General features: G+C 35.9%; 1 protein-coding gene across 2 annotated transcripts in view; it reads left to right on the forward strand.

Annotated features, from left to right (window-relative positions):
* Positions 1-24,722, forward strand: part of LOC127624396 (protein broad-minded) — a 69,541-nt gene that overhangs the window by 813 nt on the left and 44,006 nt on the right. For both annotated transcript variants that reach the window (XM_052099210.1, XM_052099211.1), the window contains exons 2-23: positions 151-349; positions 441-602; positions 1,192-1,369; positions 2,003-2,074; positions 2,627-2,752; positions 3,567-3,645; positions 3,768-3,871; positions 3,980-4,041; positions 4,154-4,289; positions 4,396-4,455; positions 5,104-5,206; positions 6,928-7,065; positions 7,178-7,267; positions 8,067-8,209; positions 8,809-8,936; positions 9,880-10,081; positions 13,257-13,336; positions 13,454-13,592; positions 15,176-15,263; positions 19,793-19,911; positions 20,801-20,920; positions 21,798-21,886. In XM_052099210.1, the coding sequence (XP_051955170.1) occupies positions 195-349; positions 441-602; positions 1,192-1,369; positions 2,003-2,074; positions 2,627-2,752; positions 3,567-3,645; positions 3,768-3,871; positions 3,980-4,041; positions 4,154-4,289; positions 4,396-4,455; positions 5,104-5,206; positions 6,928-7,065; positions 7,178-7,267; positions 8,067-8,209; positions 8,809-8,936; positions 9,880-10,081; positions 13,257-13,336; positions 13,454-13,592; positions 15,176-15,263; positions 19,793-19,911; positions 20,801-20,920; positions 21,798-21,886 (2,573 nt within the window). In that variant the 5' untranslated portion in view covers positions 151-194. The remainder of the gene's footprint in view (positions 1-150; positions 350-440; positions 603-1,191; positions 1,370-2,002; positions 2,075-2,626; positions 2,753-3,566; positions 3,646-3,767; positions 3,872-3,979; positions 4,042-4,153; positions 4,290-4,395; positions 4,456-5,103; positions 5,207-6,927; positions 7,066-7,177; positions 7,268-8,066; positions 8,210-8,808; positions 8,937-9,879; positions 10,082-13,256; positions 13,337-13,453; positions 13,593-15,175; positions 15,264-19,792; positions 19,912-20,800; positions 20,921-21,797; positions 21,887-24,722) is intronic.

Here is a 24,722-nt window from a genome sequence, read left to right on the forward strand (position 1 = left end):
AAATCTTGTTATTGATAAAAAATAAATAAATGTTAATCTGTATTTGATACTTTGGTTACTGTTACCCTGCAAAAGTGCATATCTACAATTCACACCCCTGTTACTGTTACTAAAGGCCAAATGCACCTAACACCTTTTCTTTTTAAGCAGTAGATCTTTTGTAGAGAAAAGCTGATCACACCTCCTGTAGAGCGATGTCTCAGTTTTCCGCCGAGGATGAGGCAGAGCTCCAGTGCCTGCTGCGAGAACTCCTGAAAAGTGTCAAAGACAAAATCTCAGGAGCACCTTCCGTGGAATGTGCTGAGGAAATCTTGCTTCACTTGGAGGAAACAGACAAGAACTTTCACAAGTGAGAGGATTGTCTCTTCCAGCACATGTTTAAAGCTGATTGCATTTACTGTTTGTTTGACCTGTTTTTGTGCCCTTCCTCTCTTCATCAGCTATGAGTTTGTGAAGTGTCTGCGGGAGTATGTGGAGAGCAGCTTGGGAGCTGTTATTGAAGAGGAAACTGAGAATTTTACCAAGGGTGGAGGTCATGCTATTGGGTCGGGGCAGGACACCCTGGTTCATGCTGTTACAAAAAAGACACGGGAATCTACACAGTATGTGCGTTTTATTATTCCTTTTACAAAGTGTTTCTTAAAGTGTTCTTAATGTGTAAAGTTCCTGTGGTTCAGAAATGCTGAGGTCTTAGGTTCGATTCCCAGGGAACACAGTCAACACAAATACTGATTGATACCCTTAAAATATATTGAATGCACTGTAAGGATTGCACTGAATTTTTGACAGTGTGCATCATCTCGCTGTTTCTTTCAGCATTTTGTGCAGGTGTGGCACAATTTTAGAAACTTTGCCAAGTTATAAACAAATTGTACCTTTAAAAACGCATCTCAGAACAACTGCTTTTGTAGATTTGTAGACAAGAATGCGCAGAGTCTGTATATCCCCTTTTGGATAATAGTTTCTCACTGCATAATGCAAAACTATCTACATTAGTGCAATGACGTTAGTCAACAATCTTTTGAAACTGAAAATCTCAAATACAACAAGGAAAGTACCTTGTTTTTTGTGCAATTGATAAAACATTTTATTGGATGCTTTCGCACTGCGTGATGCAAAAATATCTGCATTAGTTTATGAATTCAATGAAGATTACGTTTTTATATCCATTTTCTTTCTTCATATTTTTAGGTGTAAACAGATGATGCAGATGCTAAAACAGACCATGATGGTGGTTGTGGAATCACTGATCAATAAATTTGAGGAAGATCAGCTGAAGAAAGAGGAAATGCACAGGAAGAGCCAACATGAGCAGTCAAGCGGCCATTACACTGACAACTGCTCTGACAGTGACTCTTCGTTCAATCAGGTTATAACATACCAAATAGTTCTCAGAAATGCTTGCATTGTAATAAGCTAGATTTTAATGAACATAAAGGAAATTCCAGTGCTTACAAGACAGCACAGGAATAGTCCTACAGTTTTAAGACATATTTAGGTTTTGGTTTTGCATAAATGAAATGCCATATCAGACCCGCTTTGTGATTGTCATGATAAAAAAAAGAAATAACCCTCAGCGCGACTCCACATCTGTAGGCAGTATTACGTCATCACAGTCTTAAAATTCTTAAAATATATGTTTATAAAAAAGCAAAAATTTAAAGCCCTTTTAAGACTGAAATGATGTACAAAGTTAAGTTTAAATGGAGTCTGTATATTAAGGCTGAATTAATTGCAGATACTTAATACTAGAATTTGAACTAGTCTCTAACATAATATCAATACACTGCTGCTTTGAAAGCACCATAATGAATTGCTGGGTCTAATGTTATTTCTTTGACAGACACATCAACCTTTTCTATCAATTTTAAAATGTATAACAAGTGATCTCCCTATGGCTATAGCTTTCCTCGTGTTTTGGATTTAACAATAATGCATTTATGCAATACATTCATACCATTGACTGTATCACTAACAAATATCTTTGAATTTCAAAATGCAGAGCTATGCATTTATCAAGCATGAACAACTACAAGTCATTGCTGAGAAGCTTGACCCCAGTCGACCACGGGAGGTGAATGCTTCCTGGACACACCTACTTTACACTTAAAGAAATGTTCCGGGTTCAATACAAGTTAATCTCTGTCAACAGCTATTGTAAGTGGTGCATAATGATGATTACACAGAAAGTAAGTTTGACTCATCCCTTAGTTTTTAAAATAAGCCAAAATCTTTAGAGCGAGGCACATTATGGAAGTAAACTTGGCAATGTAAACCTTTTAAAAACACTTTTAAAAAGTAAAATCTACAAGATTTAACCATTATACCCGTTAACAGATACTAGTTTGATTTCAAGCTTAAAGAATTCATGTGTAACAAAAGTGCATGATCTAATTTACTTCCATTGTAAGGGCTTTATTGTAACCACATTTTTCTTTCGTAATAGACATTTTGACATTATGCCACAAATGCTGTTGATAGAGCTTAACTTGTATTGATCCAGGAACATTCCTTAAACACAATACTGAATACTTCACATAGTTCTTCTGTTTTGTAAAACTGCTGTAGGAGAGAGCTGTAATTTTCATGCAGAGATAGTCAGCCTGATCTTTGTGTTTAATTGCAGGTGCGATGGGAAGCTTTGCAGTCTCTCTGCTATGCCCCTCCCTCTGATGTTCTGAGCTGTGAAATCTGGACTGGTCTTCGCAGAAACCTCACCAATGCGCTCACTGACCCCGACCCTGAGCTCAGTGTAAGTGCTTAGTGATGTTCACCTGTTGATGCTCATTGACCCCACCCATGGGTTTGACTTTACTTTGCTTAAATGAGTTCACATTTACTATATAGTGTGCAGTTCAAAATTGTAAATGTGAACTAATTTAAGCAAAGTGGGGTTTGGGGGGGGGGGGCGTGCACATCAACAGGTTAAAGGAATGTTCTGGGTTCAATACAAGTTAAACTCAATCGACATAATTTGTGGCATGATATTGATAACCACTAAATAAAAAATAAATAAAAATCTTTAAAAAAAGCTGTTCAAAAGTATAGCCACAAGACAAACAATATGTGAATAAACATGATTTTAGTGTGATGAAATCACTTACTAACCCTTTCTGTGTAAAGTTCAAGCCAATGTCAACACAAACCCTACACTGACTTTAAAAATGACCATTTAAACTTTACAGCTCAAATAATACATAATGAGTTTTAACAGAAGAATTAAAGCAAGTGCTTTTATAAAATTGTAAGCTTCACATTTTTGCCTTTAAACCCTCCAAAAATTGGCCATATTCACTTCCATTGAAAGTAACTCAATGTTACATATATAATTTTGTATTTTTTTAACAAAAAGTTGGGCGAGTCTAAATAAATTTTTGTGGGAATCATTATGCCACAAATGCTGTCGATTGAGCTTAACTTGAACCCGGAATATTCCTTTAACCTGCCTGTTTTCATAAAAGAGTTGCAGTCTTGTGGCTATGACCTGTTTCTCTAGCTACTGAATCCCACATTATGTGGGAGTGTGTTGCACGTATTGTGAACATTGCGTAACTCTATTTTCACAGGATAAGGTCCTTCGCTTCTTTGCAAAAACATTTTCTTCTTCTCCATTAAATGTGACGAAGGATATCTACACCAGCATAGGTAATAGTTTAGGACAATTTTAGTTGTATTCATTGGCTCTGAAAAGCGTTTGTATTCTGATAACTGTACTATATCAGATTATTACATATTAATCTTTCAATGTATCAATGCCCCCTTTCCAGCAAAAAGCTTGGAGGCTCATTTTCTGTACCACAAGTTGAATTTCCCCAGTGGTTCTACAGGTATTGATGCAAACAGACCAGATCTCGCCCGTCTTCTCAAACAAGTGTGTGTCATATCCTTCCTCCTTTCTCATGAATCAAGTTTAGTCAGAATTTAGTTTGTTTTAATTTTACTTTAGTCCTGAGCCCTACATTTTCTTTGGTAATTTCAGATGAGATTAATCAACGACTTTCAAAAAGAGGTGACAACATTTTGGATACGGCACCCTGAGAAGTGAGCTGTGGTGTTTCAAACACATTTCCAAATTATGCAAAACTAAACAAGATGTACTATATCTTGAGTGTATCAGACTTTCTTGAATTTAATCTCTGTCCTGTGGTACCAGGTACATGGAGGAAATCATCGAGAGCACCCTCTCTCTTCTCGCTCTACATTCTGAACACGGCACAGAGAAATCCCTAGAGCCAATACACTTAATCTCTCTACTGGATATCAAAGCCACCTGGTTTAAGAAATGGATGGTAGCCAAGTTTTTATCAAGAAAACATTCAACATATTTTCAGAGATCAATCTGTTCTCGTATTATCAGCACACAGATAAAATTGATGTCAAACCATTGTCTTTCAGCACGGCTACTACAGCAGAACCGTTGTCTTAAGGCTTCTTGAGAGGAAATACAAGTCTTTGGTGAGTTACACAATGTGGAATTAATAGTTGTGACCTCTAATCCCTAACTCTGAGCACTAACTCTAAGGTCTAGTTAGAATGACTATGTCAGTTAAGGAATACATGCGTATACTGCTTACCAAAAACTTCATAGTAAACAAAGAATACGGCTTTATTTGTAACCATACAAATTATGCAGCAGTAAACATTTCAAAGTCATATGCTACATTGTTGCTAAAAGTCCTCATTGTGTTTGCCACATTGTCACATCACCATACGAGCATGTGTGGCATCCAGTTACCATTCCATTCATAAAAATGCTTTTCACACATAAAGATTTATTTAGCTTTTATTCCAATTTCTCTAAAAGACATCTTCATTCTTGGCAGTCTGATCAAATTGATTTATTCCTCACAGGTCAAGTGCCTTTAAAATGTGGTGTATGTTGAACATTTTGGTAAATGCAGTAGGCTATCTGTGCACAGTGTAAACACTGTATACTGCAGAAGTAGTAAGAGTAGTATGGCAGTATGCAATTTTCTGAATTTTTCCAAAATTCCGAACATCGTCAATATTCATTGGCCAGTTCAAATTAAATAGTTAAAATGAACAGTTTTTCCAAGTGACTCCATGGGATTAATTGTGAGTTTCTACTATCCCTTTTCCTAGATTGTTAATGCTGTTCAACAGTGCATTTATTACTTTGATTCCTGTGATTCCATAAGAGAGGGAACCTTGGAAATTATCCACAGCCTGGCACATCAACAGATTGGTACTGCTGACCTTTTGCCCACAATGTGCCCATTTACTATCAAACTTTTTCTGACAACCTGGCACATGTTTTTCTCTGCATGCTCTTACAGACTTTCCTCTCATGGTCAGTTAGATTATCACTCCAATGAAATAAGTCCAAGGTTTTGTGGGTTTACAGTGGAAAACTTTCTCAGCTTGTAAACTCTTATCTAGTTTCTGATGAGGATCAATATACAGTGATTTTTGTTACTTGCACAGAACAGTCACTTATATAACTCATGTAGTTATGAGCACAGCTATCAGATGTGATAATTCAGTTGAGTCAACAACAAAATATTAAATAAATAAAATCAGTTCAAAATATTCTTAAAATCTCTAATAAGGTAAATCTCATGAAAACATGCCCAGGTCACATATAACCCCCCAAAAAAGGCAATTTAAGGACGTTAAGATGTTTTTAGTACCATTTTAGTGATAGTTCACCCATCGTTTACTCACCCTCATGTTTGTTTGACTTTCTTTCTTCACAGAACACAAACAAAGATTTTTTGAAGAATATCTCAGCTCTGTAGATCCTCACAATGCAAGTGAATAGTGATGAGATTTCAGAAGGTTCAAAAAGCACATAAATACTTAAACACATATGACTCCAGTGGTTAAATCTATGTCTTCAGAGGTGATATGATAAGTGTGGGTCAGAAACAGATATTCAAGTCCTTTTTTTATTTATTTTTTTACTATAAATCTCCACCTTTGTCCAGCCCCAACCAGTAGGTGGCTGAATGTGATTTTGCCACATCAAAATGTGAAAGTTTAGATTTATAGTAAGAAGGACTTAAATTTAGATCTGTTTCACACCCACATTTATCATACTGCTTCAGAATATATGTATTTAACCACTGGAGTCAAATATATTACTTTTATGCTGCCTTTATGTCCCTTTTGGACCTTGTGAGTTCTGGTCGCCATTCATTTGGATTGTTAGGGCACACAGAGCTGAGATATTATTTTAAAAATCTTAATTTGTGTTCTGCTGAAGAAAGAAAGTCATACACATATAATGATAAATGATGAGAGAATTTTCATTTTTGGGTGAACTATCCCTTTAAGACAATTCAGCAGATTTCTCATTACCTCAATGTGTCTAGACATTTTAATTTAGAGTCTTTTTGTTTTGTAATTCACATTATTCGGAATGCTTATTCTCATTAGATTCTCATTACTGTAATACAGTTAGTTCTTATACTGTAATACAAATATGTTTTAATTGAAAGATGCATAAATTAAAGATTACATTATCCCATGGTGTACTGTATAAAAGCTTTACAATGGAAGTAATATCATTATTTATTATTGCATTAAGATACTGAGAATAAGATTTTTTTATTATTATGGTAATGAGAATGGGGGTGGTGCAGGGAGCATTTAATAAACATAACAATATTGTAACAATGCAAAACATATTTACAAAAAACATGATTAATTTTGTACTTTTTTACTTTGTGATGAAATATGATCTAGATATATTCCTGACAGATTTCATGAAATTCGTTCAAATAATTACCAAAATCTTTGCCACAAAAATACTACCTTCTCTTAAATATGCTACCTTTCTGCTCTCACATTAGTTTATGTTCTGGAATTTAGATTGCAGTGCTAATTTAGAAACAGCAGACTGAATGCAAATGACTAAATTCATTTATAGAATGTTCAGAGATCTTCTTGTGTTTTGCCCCTCAGGCCCTGTTCAGAGAACCCAATACAGTTCCAAAGAGTTGGAGTTTGTTTATTTTGTTCATTCGCTGTGCGTGCTCGGGAGGCTTGTGATGTACACTAATGGAAGGAAACTTTTCCCAATTAAAGTGAAGAAACGAAGAGGTAAGTTTATATGGGAGGATACAAACCCAGCTTGATGTTTGAACCGCAAGTCTGACTCACTTAACAATATCTTCAACATTTCTTTACATGTGTAATCTGTCGCCTGTTTCAGATCCGGTAACTTTGACTGACCTAGTTGTGATTCTAATCAGCATCATGTACCAACACCCAAAACCATCCTGTGGCGAGACAACGCATACAGGTGATTAACACTGCCGTTATGTTTCCTCAATCAATTCCACAATCAATTTAAAAGTCTCAAAGTCAACCACGCCTGCCCTTGAGTGCACCTGAAAGTCAATGGGCAGTCTGTGTGATTTTTATTATCTGTCATTATCTAGATGTTGGTAAAACACTAATGCGGGTGTGCCAGGTTTTTCTTCTAATAGTGATACTAGCATATTTTTTTTATCAAGATCGGGACAAAGTCTTTCTCAACAAAGAAACCAGTAATGTTTACAGTATATATTGGGTTGTAGCAGTGATTATATCGTTTTGTGAAACCGGGTAGACTATTTTTGTGTTGAGGCAAGTCAAATAAAAAAAAAAGTTTGATTTGTTGTAGGGCTGTCAATTTGACTATTTAAGACCCTGCATGCATTTCAGTAGACATATCCTTTCTCTGCTGTTTTTGTAATTTGGTGCCTATGTTAAATTATATGTAAATGAACAGTATACTGACTTTCAAAGCCACTTTTTGTAGGTGTTTTAAATGATTTACTTGTCTGCCACAATAATGTATGTCTAAAATGATCTTTGTTTTTCTCAGTAAATGTTGTACAGGTATTTCATTTATTGATCTTGTTTCTTAACTGTCTCAGACAAATTTCCTCCTGGTTTGTCCTCACTGGACCTTTTGAGCTGCACTGTAAATATTGATTAACAAGCTCTGTAGTAATTGTGAAGGAACTAAGCAGATAACAAGCATGGTGTCTTGAAGCTGCTCTCGAGTTATCACACAGCTGTGTATGTTGGTGTTTCTTTGTGTGTGTTTTCTCTAGACTCCCTCTCCCCCACCAATCTTGTGATGGAGGTGTTGAGGACTCTGTGTGACCGTACTGAGTGTGCTGTGGAGTGTCTCTACCAAATCCCAGTTATAGAGACTCTGCTGGCTCCCATTATCACCCTGCTGAAAGGAAAGCTGGTCAGCACAACATGATCACTCACAAGTGTCTAGATATGATTATGAAATATAACTGCTGCTTCATTAAAGTGGCCATTTTATTGATTTGCACATTAATGCCATGTACATTTCTGAATTATCTGTTTTGGTGCTTAGTTTCTATAAATGGTCTGGGTGGGCTGGGGAGGGACATTTTTGTTGTAAATGTTAGAGTATTACATCAAAATCTTTTATTTTAAAAGAGCATGAAGCATCCTGTTTCCCATAACATGACCCCTGAATGTGAAATATGTATTTCTTATGTAAAACAACTAAGACCAAGTTATACATGAATGGATTTATTGTCACTAAAAAGACAAAGTTGGATTTTAGATAAACTCAGTGACTGTACAAATAAGAGGGGAATTAATGCCACACTATCATCACATAAATAGAGTAGGAAATAGAATAAGTAGAATATTTATACACAGTTACACTACAGGAGAAGTCAGTACATTTAAATCCTAAAACACAATATAAACTTGGAACGTCTAATCAGAAATCTCATTTGCTGCTTTCTTTTTTATTTCATATGTACTATACTGTTCACCCCAAGCATTTCAATATGTCTTTTGTCGCAGCCCAAATTAAATTCCCTAGAATGTGCCCTGACTCACATAGCAGACATCCTGGCGAGAATCGCTACCTCTGAACAAGGTTTATCACTCCTGCTTTATGACAGAAATCTCGTCTGGGCCGAGGGTGAAAGGTAAGAAAAATCCAATTTTGCTCTCAGGTTACAGTCATTATTTCTTCTAGTGTCGTGCTGAGCTAGTCTGCACTTGTGGCATATACAGTAAATCATCAGCATGCATACAATAAAATGATGAGTATCTTGTGAGAAGAAAGGAACATGTCATTCCTCAATGACATCTGTGTCTTCATTGAAATGAAAACCAAGGGAAATACTTTAACTGTCAGATAGGATAGGATAGAATAGAATAGAATAGAATAGAATAGAATAGAATAGAAGTACTCTGTGAAAGAGGCAAAAAACCAAGGAAATCGAATAGAATAGTGGTCCACATGTTAAGTTACATGGACAGTCCTCAATGAATCTGGGGTTACAATGAAGTGTGTTTTTTTTTTCAATACTGAAAAACTCTCTTCGATCCGAGTATATGTGTAGAGACAACTATAAGTAAGCAATTCATTGCATTACTTCCCTAATGTGTAGGCACTGAGGCACATTCTATACAGTCAATGTTCTGTTTGTTTGTACAGTCCAATATGTCAACTTTTAGCTCAATCAGTGCTATGAGTTTGTGACTGGGCTACCTGTTTGTCAGAACAATGAAAGCTGGGGGGTGCTGGTAGGAGTGTTTGGGAAACCTGTTTCCTTATACTTGTGTTTTGGGTGCTGCTAGCAGTGAAAAAATAACATACATCACCTTTAAGTTTCCCCGCTCAAGGATACAACAGTTATAGCTCAATTAATATCTCTTTTGGTTTTTGAAGTTTGGTTACCAGCCTAGGTTGTTAACCATTAGGCTACTCCACCCTCACATTAGGCCACAACACCCCATAAGCTAAAAAGCACTGTTGATTTTGCTTAAACCAAGTCACTTAGGTATAATTACATACCACATGCCATGGTACTGTATATAATTATAATAATATAGTCCTAATAAAATGTGCTATTATTTCCTCAGTATTTCAGCAACACACGTGATTGTGCAGTTTACCCAGAGGCTGTTGGCTAAAGAGCTGCATGTGTTCTCTGAGCTGGAGATTTCTTCTGCTCTTAGTGGGGCGTTCATCTTTGTCTGTCGCCAGATGTACAACACCTGTGAGGGGCTGCAGGTTCTGTGGCCTTACAGCCTGCACGAGTGCATCGCTAAAGCCTGGAGAAAGGTGATTTATGCACACTAGAGCTGCTAAAGAGGCCACCCTTGTAAACTAATTATCAATTTATCATTAAGCTGATGATTTTATCCTAAGCAACTCACAGTACACTTACTTAATTGATTGTTATGTTCCTCATTTGTAAGTTGCTTTGAATAAAAGTGTCTGCTAAATTACTAAATGTAAATATAAATTTGAATGCAAACTTATTACAGGGACAATCCCCTTGGAGTACAGCAACTTAGAGTAGGGTGCCTTGATTTATGGATCACATTTACAGTAATTGGGTTTAAGTATTTACACCATCCCTTGATGTTGTAATGTCTTTCCTTAGAAATGTGTCATGGTGTGCTACTACAGTTTTTATAACCATAATATTATTTTATAGGCAAAGCATAAACCACACAAGATGCTGTCTGGAATACTATAATTCACTTAAAAAGGTTAGATGTAAATTGGTTTTCAGGAATGTGACAAATAGATATCTTGATCTATTATGCACCGATTGAAAAACATTTTTTTCTGAATTGTCTGATTATTTTTTGTCTGGGAATCTGACCTGTCCCTGCTCCATATTAACATATCAAAACCCTGTCCAGGCCTACATTTCTCAGACCAAACTCCATATTAAAACATTGTTTATTTTTATTGTGACCTGTGCCAATTTGCAACAAAGCCTTTAAGGTAGAAAGCCCTTTTTAATATTTATTTGTATTTTAATTTATCTATCCCAAATTAATATTCAGAATCAACTAAAAATAAGCCATTCGATGGTTGAACACTGTGGGTTAATGGCACTAGGGCTGCATGATAATGGTTACATTTTAATCACAATTATTAATCAGCTATATTATTCATAGCCCTTTTGAAGTTATTTTTATTTATTTTTTTGGCAGGGCTGCATGTTTTGGAAAAATAATAATACTGTTGCCACAGCTTTGATATTTTTTCTATAATAAAAATGCAATTATATTAAACGTTAAAGCAGTTCTCATGTTGAACAAAGTGTTAACTACAAACAAGTAATTTTGCATGCTCTCAGAATGTTTTGTAAAGGTGTAAATAAAGTTGCAAGCATAAGAAAAAAAATATTAGCAATACTTTAATGCTTTGCATAGGTGTAATTCATGTGTTGTGAATCTATAATTTCATATTAACACAAAGTAAATGTGGTCTGTATTCTTCTGACTTTTTTTTTCATGCTTTTGTGCCTAAACATGGCCAAAAGCATTGATAACATCATTCAGCAATAGGCAAGCAAAGCTTGTGTTTGTGGCATAAATATTTTCCAGAAATAATCCAATATACATCATTCTGTCTTACTTTTTGTTGCAAACACACTTTTGGCATGAATTTCTCACAGAAAATAGTTTTGTAAGCTCAAGGGTGAAGGCAGGTCTACCTGCTTCTAGTCCAGCAACAAATGGGAAGACGGAACAGTGTATAACAGATTATTTCTGGAAAATATTTATGCCACAAACAGAAGTCGTTTACACGTTTGCTGTAGTTTATTTTACATATACAGACTTATTCAATGTGGTGAATCTGTTTTTGCTGTACTTTAAACCCTTTATTTGCTTGCATATCTTTGATTGTAGGTTTGCAATATTTTTGGATATGTTTAGGCACAAAAACAGTGCCAAAAGTGTAAGTACAAAAAAATAAAGCAGGAAGTCAGAAGAATACAGACCACATTTACTTTATGAAATTGAAAATTCACAACACATGAATTACACTTATGAAAGTATTAAAAGTATTATTATTTTTTTTTTAGTATTAATATTTTTTTCTTGCGATTCAATTTACTCTTTTACAAATCTTACTCTGCACTTGCAAATCATTTAGGCACTATTTTACCTTCATAGGTTTACTTTACATTTTTTAGACTCTTGTAATGGCCAGACATACCTGAAATTATGCAAATGTGCAATGAGGTAAATCTGGACTGCTTTTTAGCACGCCCAACACACGTTAGCAAACACGCACATACCGAACCGAACTCCGATCACAGCTGTTCTTTGTATAGTATATAATGAGGGCATGAGATGGAATTCATGGCTATTGAGCACAGAACCACTCTAAAACCGCTGTAGCACCGCGCTGCAACAGAAATTTATTCAGCTGACTTGCTGCATATTCAGTTATTGGTTGAAGAGAGTTGTTGAATGACTGGTCTCAGAACAGTTTGAAAGGCAGCTGATTTTCATCCTACCTCCATATACAGTACAGTCAGTCTACAAAGACAGCATATTCCAGCTTTCTGATGTGAGCCTCGTATCAATCAAAGCGACACACATGCTAAACATACTCGTAAATACTGGCGAACTTCTGAAGAGAGCCTGATTGGTCAGGTGAGGTGAAAATAGACCTCAAAAGTGCTTGTAATTTGACCTATCATTTGTAGACACTGCCTATTATAAAAATTAGCAACAATTTGCAACTTTACCTGGCTGATCATTTCTGTTTGCTAGCTCATTGATATCGCAGACAGTTATGCTTAATTAACCGTGTGAGGCAGAAATCATGATCGCAATTAAAATACGATTAAATTGACAGCCTTGTGCGGCATTATCAAAACATTGATCTGTTTGTTTGAGCTTCTCGGCCAACCCGACATAGCAACATTGGCTCAACCAATGGTGTGAGATTGCACTGGAATTATCTCTTTGGAAGACAGGGAATATTTGAGCAACCTGTTTGAGACAGTGATTACTTCATTATTTATTAATTCCATTTAAGGATGAGGCACAGAAGTGACAAACCTCACCTTATCATTATGTTTTTGCCAGATGCTTTTATACCAAAACAACTTACAAGTCAGCAAATTAGAAATTCAAATGCTATTGTTCTCGGCCATCACACTGTTAAAATCAAACTCCATTTTTAGCCTTTTCTGGAAGACAGCTGTCTGTTCTCAAAGCAAAACAATATTAATGTTGGAAGAACCATTGAATTTCCATTCTCGGTGCTGTGCAAAGAGGGTTTGTAGAATACAGAAGCAGCAGTGAAGCACTTCACAGTTGGTAATATACCCCCCGGGGTTCCCCTGACTTGATGGGGCAAATTCAAGCAGTATAAGGAATCAACATTGCATTGAATGTGTCATCTTATTATTTAGCTGTTTGTTATGGAGTTTGAGTGCCATACAGGAATCCACCCTGACAGTAAAGTCTCTTTCCCGCAGACCAGCTCACTGTCGGAGAGAGTTCCCACCCCTGTTCCTGGAGCTCCCCCAGCACTGGCCTCCCAGGAGCTGCAGAATGCGTCAGTATCTCTTCATCAAGCTGTCTGTTTCTGTGCTAAAGTCAAGCTTTGCCTTGCACTGTTGTTTTTTGAGAACGAATGAACAAAATGAGACATAATCAGCTCCCGATTGTTTAGGGTGGCCTGGGAGGAGATGCTGTTAGACAACCTGCTGAATTTTGCCGCCACACCTAAAGGACTGCTGCTCCTTCAGCAAACTGGAGCCATTAATGAGTGTGTCACCTACATGTTCTCAAGATTCACCAAAAAGCTACAGGTAATACAATCAGTGATACAACAACTTTCAAAGTAGTTTTTGAAGGAGTTAGTGAGGGAATTTAGTGGCAGGTGATTCCCTACAATTAAATTAATAGTTATCCTCATGTGATCTATATGTGAGGTTGGGAATTTTTGTTCATTCAAATTAATATATGCACATTTCTGATTCCCTAAGATGCTCATTATTGTCTTTTACAGTAAATGTAATTTTGTTTTATCAATTAGTGGTGCTGTGGACATCAGTTTAAGAAACAATCCCTTAAACTTACAATAGTGACCCCAGCCATATGTAGGGACCACAATATCATTGGAAAGTCTTGGAAAAGGGCCTTTTACTTGGACCAGTAAGCAACCAACCCAGAACACCTTAGCAACGGCATAGCAACGCCTTGGCCACTATCCAGAACACTCTTGCATTGAATTTTGCATGGACAAACAACACCAACATTTTCTTCAGAAAATGTATGAATTTAGTTTATTTATATAAAATTAATTAGCCATTAAACATACAGGTATATACCAACAGTGTCATGGCCTGTTTTGGCTCGTAATTCTATAAAGTGATGATCCGCACTCTGATAAAAAAAACATTATTTTTTATTACATTAATTTAGGGGAATAGACACAGGTGTTTTGGCGCACAGGCCTTCCTCAGTGTGTGAAACAATCAACATATCTACCCTCTGTTAACAATAATAGACACACAATTAACAAAAAATTCAAGTCACCTTCCCAAACACACATGAAAACAAACCAACAAAATTACTGAATCGCAATATTAATTAAACACAAGGAATTATGAAATGCACATGACCCATATAATCATTAAGCAAGAGCAGTCAGTCAAGTGTGAAAGCTCCAGTCATGAAACATCAGGTATACACTGTCATAAGTAAATCAACCTTAATGTTCACAGTTTAATTTCCTATTGATGTCTCTCTCCAAAAAACACACATCAGCAAAAACTCAAAATCAATTAAATATTTAATTATGATTTGATCAAAGGAAAATTATTAGGTCTAGTCCTTCATGACTAGTGCTTTGATTTTGTAAATTCAAAAAGTTTCACGTTTTAATAATTCATTATTTAAATAACCTCCTCTACGAGACCTTTGAACTTTCTCTATACTATTCCAATTGTTTGATACTATAACCTATCTCATTAAAATGTCTTTATACTGGAGATGTTAGGTCTTGACATCTAATAGTTGACTTGTGTTCATTAATCCTAAGTTTTAGTTGCTTTGATGATTTACCAATATGTATCTTTTTGCAAGGAAATCTTAACATATAAATCACATTTTGAGTTATGCAGGTTATACTTGATTTGATCTTTAGTAATTTCTTGTTAAGGCGCAGACATATTCTTTAGTCATGGAATAAAAATACTATGTTTTGAAATTGAGTTTCCTTTCTTTAGTTGGTTTCTTTATTTACAGTATATGATAGATAAATATACTTTTCAGACTCAAGCAATTCACTCAAATACTTTACATTATACAAATATCCTCAGGCTGTCACAGGGAACAGAAATCTGATATATTAATGCTCTGTATATTTTTCTATTCTCTCTTATGTCAGGTGAGCAGATGTGAGAAATTTGGGTATGGTGTGATGGTGACCCAAGTTGCTGCTACAGCCCCAGGCATTGTGGCCTTGCAAAACTCAGGTAGGTACTGCACATCAAGAGAGCAAGACTAACATGTTATTTGAATTTTGTCAGGAGAAAGGGTAATTATAACTTATGTTAAAAATATATTAAATGTATTTTACTTTTGTTAGTGTCTCTACAATCATTAAATGTCCTGTTATACTATTGATTGAGGGCTTGGGCACAGAGGAAGTTACTCACATCAGCGCTGCAGACTGCAACAAAAATGGTCGCAAAAAATTGTTTATTGCGACAATAATTTAAAATCGACAGTCGGGTTGTGTATATTCACATGTTGATACATCAGATATCATACTGTGATTTATTGTATTCATCTTAAGCGTGCACCAGTGTGTCTCGCACCACTTTTCACCTTTTCTTTTTCTGATGAGCTCGCTGCATCTCATGCAGCAACAAACCCAGAGTGAGAGCAGGGTTCCCACGGGTCCTTGAAATCCTTGAAAGTTTGTGAATCTGAAAAATAAAATTCAAGGCCCTGGAAAGTTCTTGAAAATAAACGTACATAGATACATGTCATTGAAAGTGCTTGAATTTATTTTGTGCCAAAAAATCTGTCCATTAATTTTTTATTTCGCCAACACTTCGTGGCTTATGCTGCATTATCAGCCTGCTTGATTTACGTTAGTTACGCGCATTTACGTTAAGTGTTTCCCGCGCGAGGTACTTTGTTTTGTACTTTGGTTGCCATGACGTTCACGCGCGCTGGTACCTCAACGTTTCCCACTCACAGACATTGCAAAAATAGGCTGAAACGTGATGCCTGGAAAATGTAAGTTTCAGGATATTTGGCTCATCAAAGAAAATTATAAAGAATGGCTTGCCAGAGATCCAAAGGTCCATCACTTAGCCAGGTGCAAAGCATGTTGTAAATCAATCAAAGTGGATAGCATGGGAGAAGCGGCGCTCTCAAGTCATGCGGTTGGATCTACACACAAGACGGCACTTCGGAAATCGAAAGCAGGTAAGTCCTACCATAGCCTGCATCTGACAGAAATGTTGATTGAATGTTAGCTACTAGCTGTTTTTTGCTGTTACTTAAATGTCTCGCTGTGAAATGTTACGCCCGTTTCACACATACTGCGTGCGTATGGTACAGGAGCAGCACGCGCTATAGCGCTTTCACATTATGCTGCATTTGCAGTGCGCAACTGATCCGCGGCTGTACCACAAACACTTACTCACTATTTGTATTTCAAATCCAGAAGTTATCAGCAACTTTTATTTAAAAAAAGTTGGCACCAGTGCGATTCTCTTTGTACACATACTCTTTAATAGACGTATTTACGTTTAACACAATTTAAACAACGTATTATTCAATGCATTACTTCTATATAATATAGATTATATTTTAAGTTGCTCAAGCAAGTGGTAACATATTGAACAATGTAGTTATATTAAAATCGCAAACATTTTAAATTAAAATTGACAAAAACAGCAGACTCATACCTTTTCTTTTGCATAATAAATCTTTATACAATAAATACTGCATCACAAAGAACCTGTTTTTCCACTTCCACGAATGAGACGAGTGTCATTCATTATGTCACCTTGAAGTAAATTGTAGTTTTCCTTGCTTTACCCTGGTCTTAAAGTAAAAAGATGACTGTGAAAAATAGTCGTATTAAAATGTGCCTGTACTAGAAAGGGCGTTGGAAGTTTTACCACACATGGCTGCATATGTCAATGCTGTTAAGGAAAAGAGGTATCCAAATCCAGGGACAAAGTCCTTTGAGGTGATTCAGGAGGCTGTTGAAGATCCACTCATAGCTGCTAAACTTTATTTCATCTTGTCAGTGAGCAAAGAAGTGACTCCATTTCTTGCATGCTACCAGACTGATAAGCCCATGGTGCCAATTGTTTCAACAGACCTGTTCAAGCTGCTGAAGAGCCTGATGTGCAGATGCATCAAAAAAGACATCATAAAGAAAGCAACAACACCTCATAAACTTCTGGACATTGAGGTGGGAGATCAAGACTGTCATGTTGACTCCTCACAGGTGGACTTGGGTTTTGTTACAGGGAGAATTTTGAGGGACGTGTCCACATTGAAGACAATAGGACAGAAAACACTCCTGCTCTTCAACCACAGTTGAAAGAAATGCTTGGTGTTAACTGTACAGAAGTTAATCGAGAAGTCCCCCCTCAAATACCCTCTTGTCTCTCACCTTTCCTTCCTTGATCCAAGGGAAATGGCCTGCAAAGATGCAGGTGTCAAAATAACTAAGTTCAGGAAGGCTTTGACATACCTTGTGCATGTCCACCGTGTAAATGAAGAAGACTGTGACGAGTTAATTAGACTCTAGTCAATTCATTGAGGAGATTGTGCTGCCTCAGAGTTCACAATTTTCCCACTTTAATCCATACACAGACAGGGTTGACACATTTTTGCCTGACAGGATGTCCACACAGAAACCATATGAAAAGCTATGGAGACTCTGCCGCCAACTCCTCCTCCTCTCACATGGGCAAGCCTCTGTAGAGCGTGGATTTTTCAATCAACCGTCAAATTGAGGATGATAACCTTTCAGAAGATTTGTATGTGGCACAGAGGTGCATTTCGGACCACCTCAGGGCTGTGGGTGGCACCAAGAATGTCACAATTGACAGACCGCTATTGATGTCAGTTGGAGGTGCTCGACAGAGATACATCACACATCTTGAGGATATGAGAAGAAAGAGAGATGATGCGGAAAAAAACAATAAGAGAAAATAAGTGCTGGATGAAATTGAGGAACTTAAAATGAAGAAAAAAAGACTGAAAGATGACATGTTCTAATTGATGACAATGCTAATTGCCAAGTCTAACAGCTTAAGGAAGGGAGCAAAGGAAAAGAGAGCAGAAATGGTGGAAGTGGAAAAATCGCTCGACAAGAAATTGAATGAATTGAAAAGCAAATGAAGACAAAATCAACAAAGCGACAATCAACTTAAAAAGGAAAACCACCACAGAATACCTCAGGGAAAGTTTTTGCTCTATTACATATTTTAAGCTGATGATTGTTTATCCATTCATGGCCTTATTGTTTATCCATTCATGGCCTTATTGTTTATCCATTCATGGCCTTATGTTAATGTCCCATATTGGAATGTTTTATAATGTATTTGATCTGCACTATGTTGTGATATGTTTTCAGTGCTTACACCAAAGCCAAATATGTTCAGTCAATGACTGTATATTGTTTTCAATAAAAATAAAATATTTGGGCAACAGATTATCACAAATGTTTTATTTAATGTAATGTTGAATATAATGTAAACCCATGAGGCAAGAAAAACTTAAAAATATTTTAATCTTACTTCTGGTTACATGGGCCTAAGCTCTTTTCAATGAAATTTCAAAAGTTAGAGATCATTTTAGAGTACAGTATAGGATGTACCGAATATTCTTCAGTTTTGTGCAAAACAGAAATACGACAAATAGAATATCAGATCTTTGTCAAATAGATCAAAATAATGCAAAACAAAAAGCTTTTTTGCATAGTTGTGTTTGACACATGAAAACTGTAACAATGTATCTTACAAGGTAACACGATGTAACATTGCTCTCACTTGAAATGTGTGCCCACATCCACATTGAATTTGAGGATATTGGACCTGGAAAGTCCTTGAAAGGTCCTTGAATTTGAAATTAACCAAGGTGTGGGAACCCTGTGAGAGACTCTTGAACAAATGACTCTTTTGAACCAGGATTTTTTAATGAATCACCTGAAAAGAACCTAGGGTTTGAACTCTGGAGCTCAAGTTAGCAGTTTAAATCAGAGTCACTTTCTCAGCAAATCAGCCGTACTGTCAGTGAGTTCACAACTATAAGTGCAGACATTTCAAAATAAGAGTCTGTTTTTTTGGCTTCTTGTAATTAAAAGCCCTGCATTATGTACCACATTTCTTTTTGTAATTATTGTTTGGGATTTGAGTAGCACATTAAACTGTATCTGGGATTTCATTCAGTTTGCACTCTTGTAGATTCTGCGTCATCTGGTAACAGTAAAGAAAGATATAAAATACAATATATTAAAACAATTAAAATGTATATATCGAGCTTTTGACTTGTACACAAATATTACGCAAGATGCAAACATTCATTGATGCTCAAGAAGACAACACACTACTATATGCATACTATACTTTATGTGAATATCTGTAATGTAGATTCTGAAGAGCAGTACTAAATAAAAAATATTTTATATCTTATAAATTCCAATAAATTATGAAAGGGCTGTGAACATTTATGAGACCAAAAGGAATGCAAACTTATCTTCTCAACTATACATACTGTTTATTAAACCTCCAATTAATGGGTTATCAGCTGTCTTCCTTTTCTTAGGCTTTCTATCTTGTTTCTGAACAGCAAATTAAATTGAGCAATTCTGTGATTTGGCAACTAAAAACAGCCATTTGGCTCCTTAATGTTTCGGTATAGTAATTTTTTCCCTGTCACATTGTTACTCAATACAGAAGGAAATGTTTTAACTTTTAAACTTGGATTTCAAGCTGTAAATCTAGTTAAACTTTGTGCAATTTGGCAGGCTTTGTCCAGGCTATTGTGGTAGAGTTGTGGTCAGCACTGGAATGTGGCCGAGAGGACGTAAGAGTGGTCCATCCGAAATCAACTCCAATGGACCCCATTGATAGAAGCTGCCTCAAGGTTCTGTCCTCCCATTACTCACTTTTCAATAAGTATGTATGGTATTTCTATATAAAACATTTTGTGTTACTTAGTTATTTAGAAGCAAGAGCCACACTTCAGTGAGATTTTATGGCTTTAGATAAGACTTCGATTTGCCAATTTCCTCTGTGTGCCTTTAAAAGCTACACTAACTGAGGAATTTCCATGAATAAATGATTTTAGCAGTGCTATGCACAATCAGTCAGCAGTCATATTAGAGTCTTATAAATGAATCTTTATCAGGTTATGCTGAAATTTCCACTTTTAAAGGTGCACTCAATAATTTATTTCCTCATTATAAAGTTTTACTCCTAAAAAATTAATTGTATTTTTTGTAAAAAAACAAAAAACATGACCAGCTGAATACAACTCACTTAATCTCAGTAACCGCCCTGTTGGTTGACACTTTCACTTATGTATTCATGTCTGAAGGTGAATAGTACATTTCTACAGTTGGCATCTGAAACTGAAAACTATTGATTTTGTATTCTGCATTCAAGCTGCTTAGTGTCTGTGTAAGTCAAGATGACGCAAACAAAAAAAGTTACTGAGTGCACATTTAACATACACTTTAATGTCATCATGAAATGGCATTTGCGACCCATTGGGAAACTTCCATCCATTGGAAATTGACTGGATTGTGAAAAGTGAGTGTTCCATACCAGAATGAAGCCAGACTTGAATGTGAGATTACTACAGTTATTTCCAAATAGTTAAATAGCCCAGTCGGCCTCTGTGAGGTCTGGGGAAATGGTAAGATGTTTCAGAGCAAGTTATTACATTTTTATGAAAGTTTATGAAAATATTGTGCACAGTAAGACCAGAATCGGTAACTTTTGGATTTTAACCTGTGTATGGATGTCTGTAGTCCTTCCTGTCACTAGTGAACATACTCTCTTCACCTCACGCTGTTTGGGAGCTGCTGGCACATCAAGCACTTCCGAACAAGACCGAGTACAACTTGAGAGAGATGGCCACCTCAGTTTTTGTGAGTTCTGCCTCTCAAAACCAAACTTATACTGTATAGACTTACCCGTAAGTCAAGTATTTGAACACAGTTTCACACAGTTTGTTTCTCATGATCATAAAACCTTAAAAAGTATGGTTTTTGATGGACTTATGATGTTGCGCATAGATATGTAATTTGTGCCTTCGTATTAATTTCTTTACAAAACTAAAATAAAAATTGGACCAGATCGCAAAGGAAAAGCAGCCAATAAGCACCCAGTATACATGGGAACTTTCTTCAAAACATTTTAAAAAGCATCTCAGGATGCACCACATGAAGTTTGTATTGAGAATGCCTAGAGTGTGCAGAGCTGTAATCTAGACATTCATGCATTCTTTGAGGAAACTAAAAGATAAACATAGATGCAAATATATTAAACTTGTATATGATGCATAATTCTCATTCTTCCATTTGGGTTATTTCATAGTTTTGTTGACTTTTATTCTAAAATGTGGAAAATTGTAAACATAAAAAATGAGTAGGTGTGTCCAAACATTTGACTGGTTTTGTGCTTTCAAACGGTTAAATCAAATATTTTATCATGTGATAGAACACTCAAATGCGTCTATGATGCCAAACTGCTTTCTAGGTTGTTAGCTCACTAAGTTTTAAGACATGCATAGTTTATGTCTTCTTAAATATTGTTTTATCACCTTTTTTTTCTGTATGAGTTAATTATCTGCAGAACTGTGGAATATGGAGTGTAGCTGCTCAGATTAGATTAATTTGCAGTTCTAATCATGATCATTTGAGGCCAGACTGTCACCAGTGATGTACAACATAGAACTAGCCCTGTTCATAGTCACACATATTTTGAAATCAAGCATTTTTGATAAACACTCATTCTTCCTGTCAGGACCTGATGGACCGCCTCATCATTATTAACTCTGAGGCAAAGATTCACTCCCTTTTCAACTATGAGCAGTCCCACACATTTGGGCTCAGGTAAGATAAATAGTTCATACTTTTCTACCAGTAAGTGGACATCAAGAGCACACAAATGACAGAGGGTTCTTCTAGATGTTTTATCCCTCTGGGGTCTGAGGGTGTTTTGGGCCCTGGAGAAGTTTTGACATGCCTTGACATTTGTGCTTTTTTCAGTTGCTTAAAAACATATTAATGGCTAAAGTCTGATAACACTGTATTCAGCACAAACTGGGCTACAATAATATGTGAGCAACATGTATGTACAGGTTTGTATTTTTGAGAAAATAATGTTTATGCATGGTTTTTGAAAAAACGAAAATTTTAAGTCACTGAAATAAGGCCATATAACACATACTAAACATACTAAACATTTGACTTTTGAGAACTGGATCTTGTAGCCTAGAGTTTTTGCTACAGAATGATGTGAAAATCATCCTGATCACTCATTCATACAAAACAATATAGTCATTTAACTTTTGTGTGACAATGTTAGTGCTGAATGGTAATATGCGAGGAGGCGTGAACGATCATGAATATTGATGAGATTCACACCTGAGGACACAAAGACCACTCCTCTGGGCCTATCAATGAGGAATGTGACAGAGAGAGAATTAATGTGAGGAGACTTAATGATCAAAATCAAGTTTTAAGTTAAAAGAAGTAATCTGACTATATATTTTCTTTACATAAAGACTTAATTTTAGACCTACACTACCATTAAAAGAAGTCTATTCTGCTCACCAAGACTGCATTTATTTGATCCAAAATACATATGATAATATGCTGATTTTCTAATATGGGCATATTTAAAGTGCATTTTACTAATTTAACCTAAACACATATTTGCAAGCACAAGCTTTGTTGATGATAATGAGTCAGCATAAACACATTAAAATATAATCTAACATTCATATTATTTTTATATCATATTACATATCATATTTATATCATACAGCATACAATGTAAATAACAACATTTACATGTAACTAAAACTTGCCTATTAGGACATGTCAATACTTTGAATGTCAAACTTTGAATCCTGTCTGGAAACAGTCCCACTAGTAAAATATGTACATGTTTATATAAAATAGCATGTCAGCTAATGAAAACTAAACGACTTACTCGTTTGAAATTGTATGCTCTGCTGGATCAAGTCACTCTTCAAAATACAAACGTTCATCGGAGTCCCGCTCTTCTTCTCAGAAAAATGTTAACTCTTCCTTAATAGCCAAGAGTTTGATCGCCTGTGTATCGTTACAAACATGCAGAAAAGTTGAGTTGTGTTGTGTTTACATAAAATCTCACAGTCGGTGGCGTGTACTTTTCCCTTGATCGCCTCAGCACATTAGCGTATGAATGGCACGCTCTGCTGGTGGGTGGGATCACATTAGAGATAATGAAGCTGTGCCAGGAAAACCGTACATCGCTTTGTTTCATACATATTACATTGCAGGAGAATATTTGTTTTAAATTTGAATTGTTTTATTTAAAAGTAGACATTTTAAGCTTTCTTTAGACATATGTTTCATGTTTGTGTGAGAAGAATTCGCGGAGTTTAAGTTAATTTTAGTGACGTGTTTCTGAAATATGATCGTGAACACAGAGACTGCTGAAAGCTCAACCTTTTTATTTTATTTATTAAAAACAAAAACACAAGGTTTTGATGTTAATATGAGTGTACACAAAAAAAGAAGACCCTCTATAGTTTATAATCATGTATTGATTGTATTTATATGACCATAAATGACGGAGTATTTTAAGTCTATGTTGCTGCTATATGAAAAAAAAAAAAGCAAAACGCGCCGGCGCATTTGCCGACCCCAGAGGGTTAATATCTGATTATTAACTGATTAGCCTTTTTGTTTGGTTATTTTTTTCATTCTTCTTCTCCTGGGATCAATGGCAGTTTGATTAAGCTCTTTGTGTCCTCTATGCTATTATTTTGCTGAATTAATGCCAGACAGGGTGATACTAGGATGTAAAAGTACAGGAGTGGTGGTGGTGTAGTGGCTAAAGCACAGGGCTGTTAATCAGAAGGTCACAGGTTCTAACCCCACGGCCACCACCATTGTGTCCTTGAGCAAGGCACTTAACTCCAGGTTGTTCCGGGGGAGTTGTCCCTGTAATAATTGCACTGTAAGTCGCTTTGGATAAAAGCGTCTGCCAAATGCATAAATGTAAATGTGAATGTAAAAGAGCTCAAACTCTCAAAGGAAGTGAAACTGAATGGTGTAATCAACTCTAGATGCAATTTTTCCTCAGTTTAATACATTAAATACATTCTCTCTTTATTTTCAGCTTAGAGAAAAGAAATGGGTTCAGAGCTCTAGATAACTTACCACAAGCTTAGAAAACATTTACATAGTTACATAGTGTTGCAGCAATTGTTTCCCTTTCAGGAGGTATTTATATTAAAAAAGATTATGCCAATATTATCATTATGAGTGTAACATACGTAACATAGCCCTACACATTTCATAAGGAACTCCTGGATCTACGTGACTAAAAAGGCCAAAATAATAGGTTAAAGGTCGACAAATTGTTTGATGACTGCAAAAGTAACCAAAAACTCCTTGAAATCAAATATATTAATAAATATTACAAAGACCAACATAGGCCCAATAGCATGCAACATTTTTAACATGACATTACTTGAAAAAATGCCTCTTTTTCTTTTTTCTTTTATAAATAATTGTGATGTGTTCAGATCCTGTTGTTTTCTTTTAAAAACAGGCTTGTCTTGTCTCGTTTGAGTGTTTGCTTGTTTTTCTAAATGTCTCTCAAATTTTTATGTTTTCAAGCTCTTGGCAGCTAATAATTCTGTGCACAAACCACGTTGTGGTCAACACAAGC

The sequence above is a fragment of the Xyrauchen texanus genome, chromosome 30 (genome assembly GCF_025860055.1).
Source record: "Xyrauchen texanus isolate HMW12.3.18 chromosome 30, RBS_HiC_50CHRs, whole genome shotgun sequence".
Lineage (NCBI taxonomy): Eukaryota > Metazoa > Chordata > Actinopteri > Cypriniformes > Catostomidae > Xyrauchen > Xyrauchen texanus.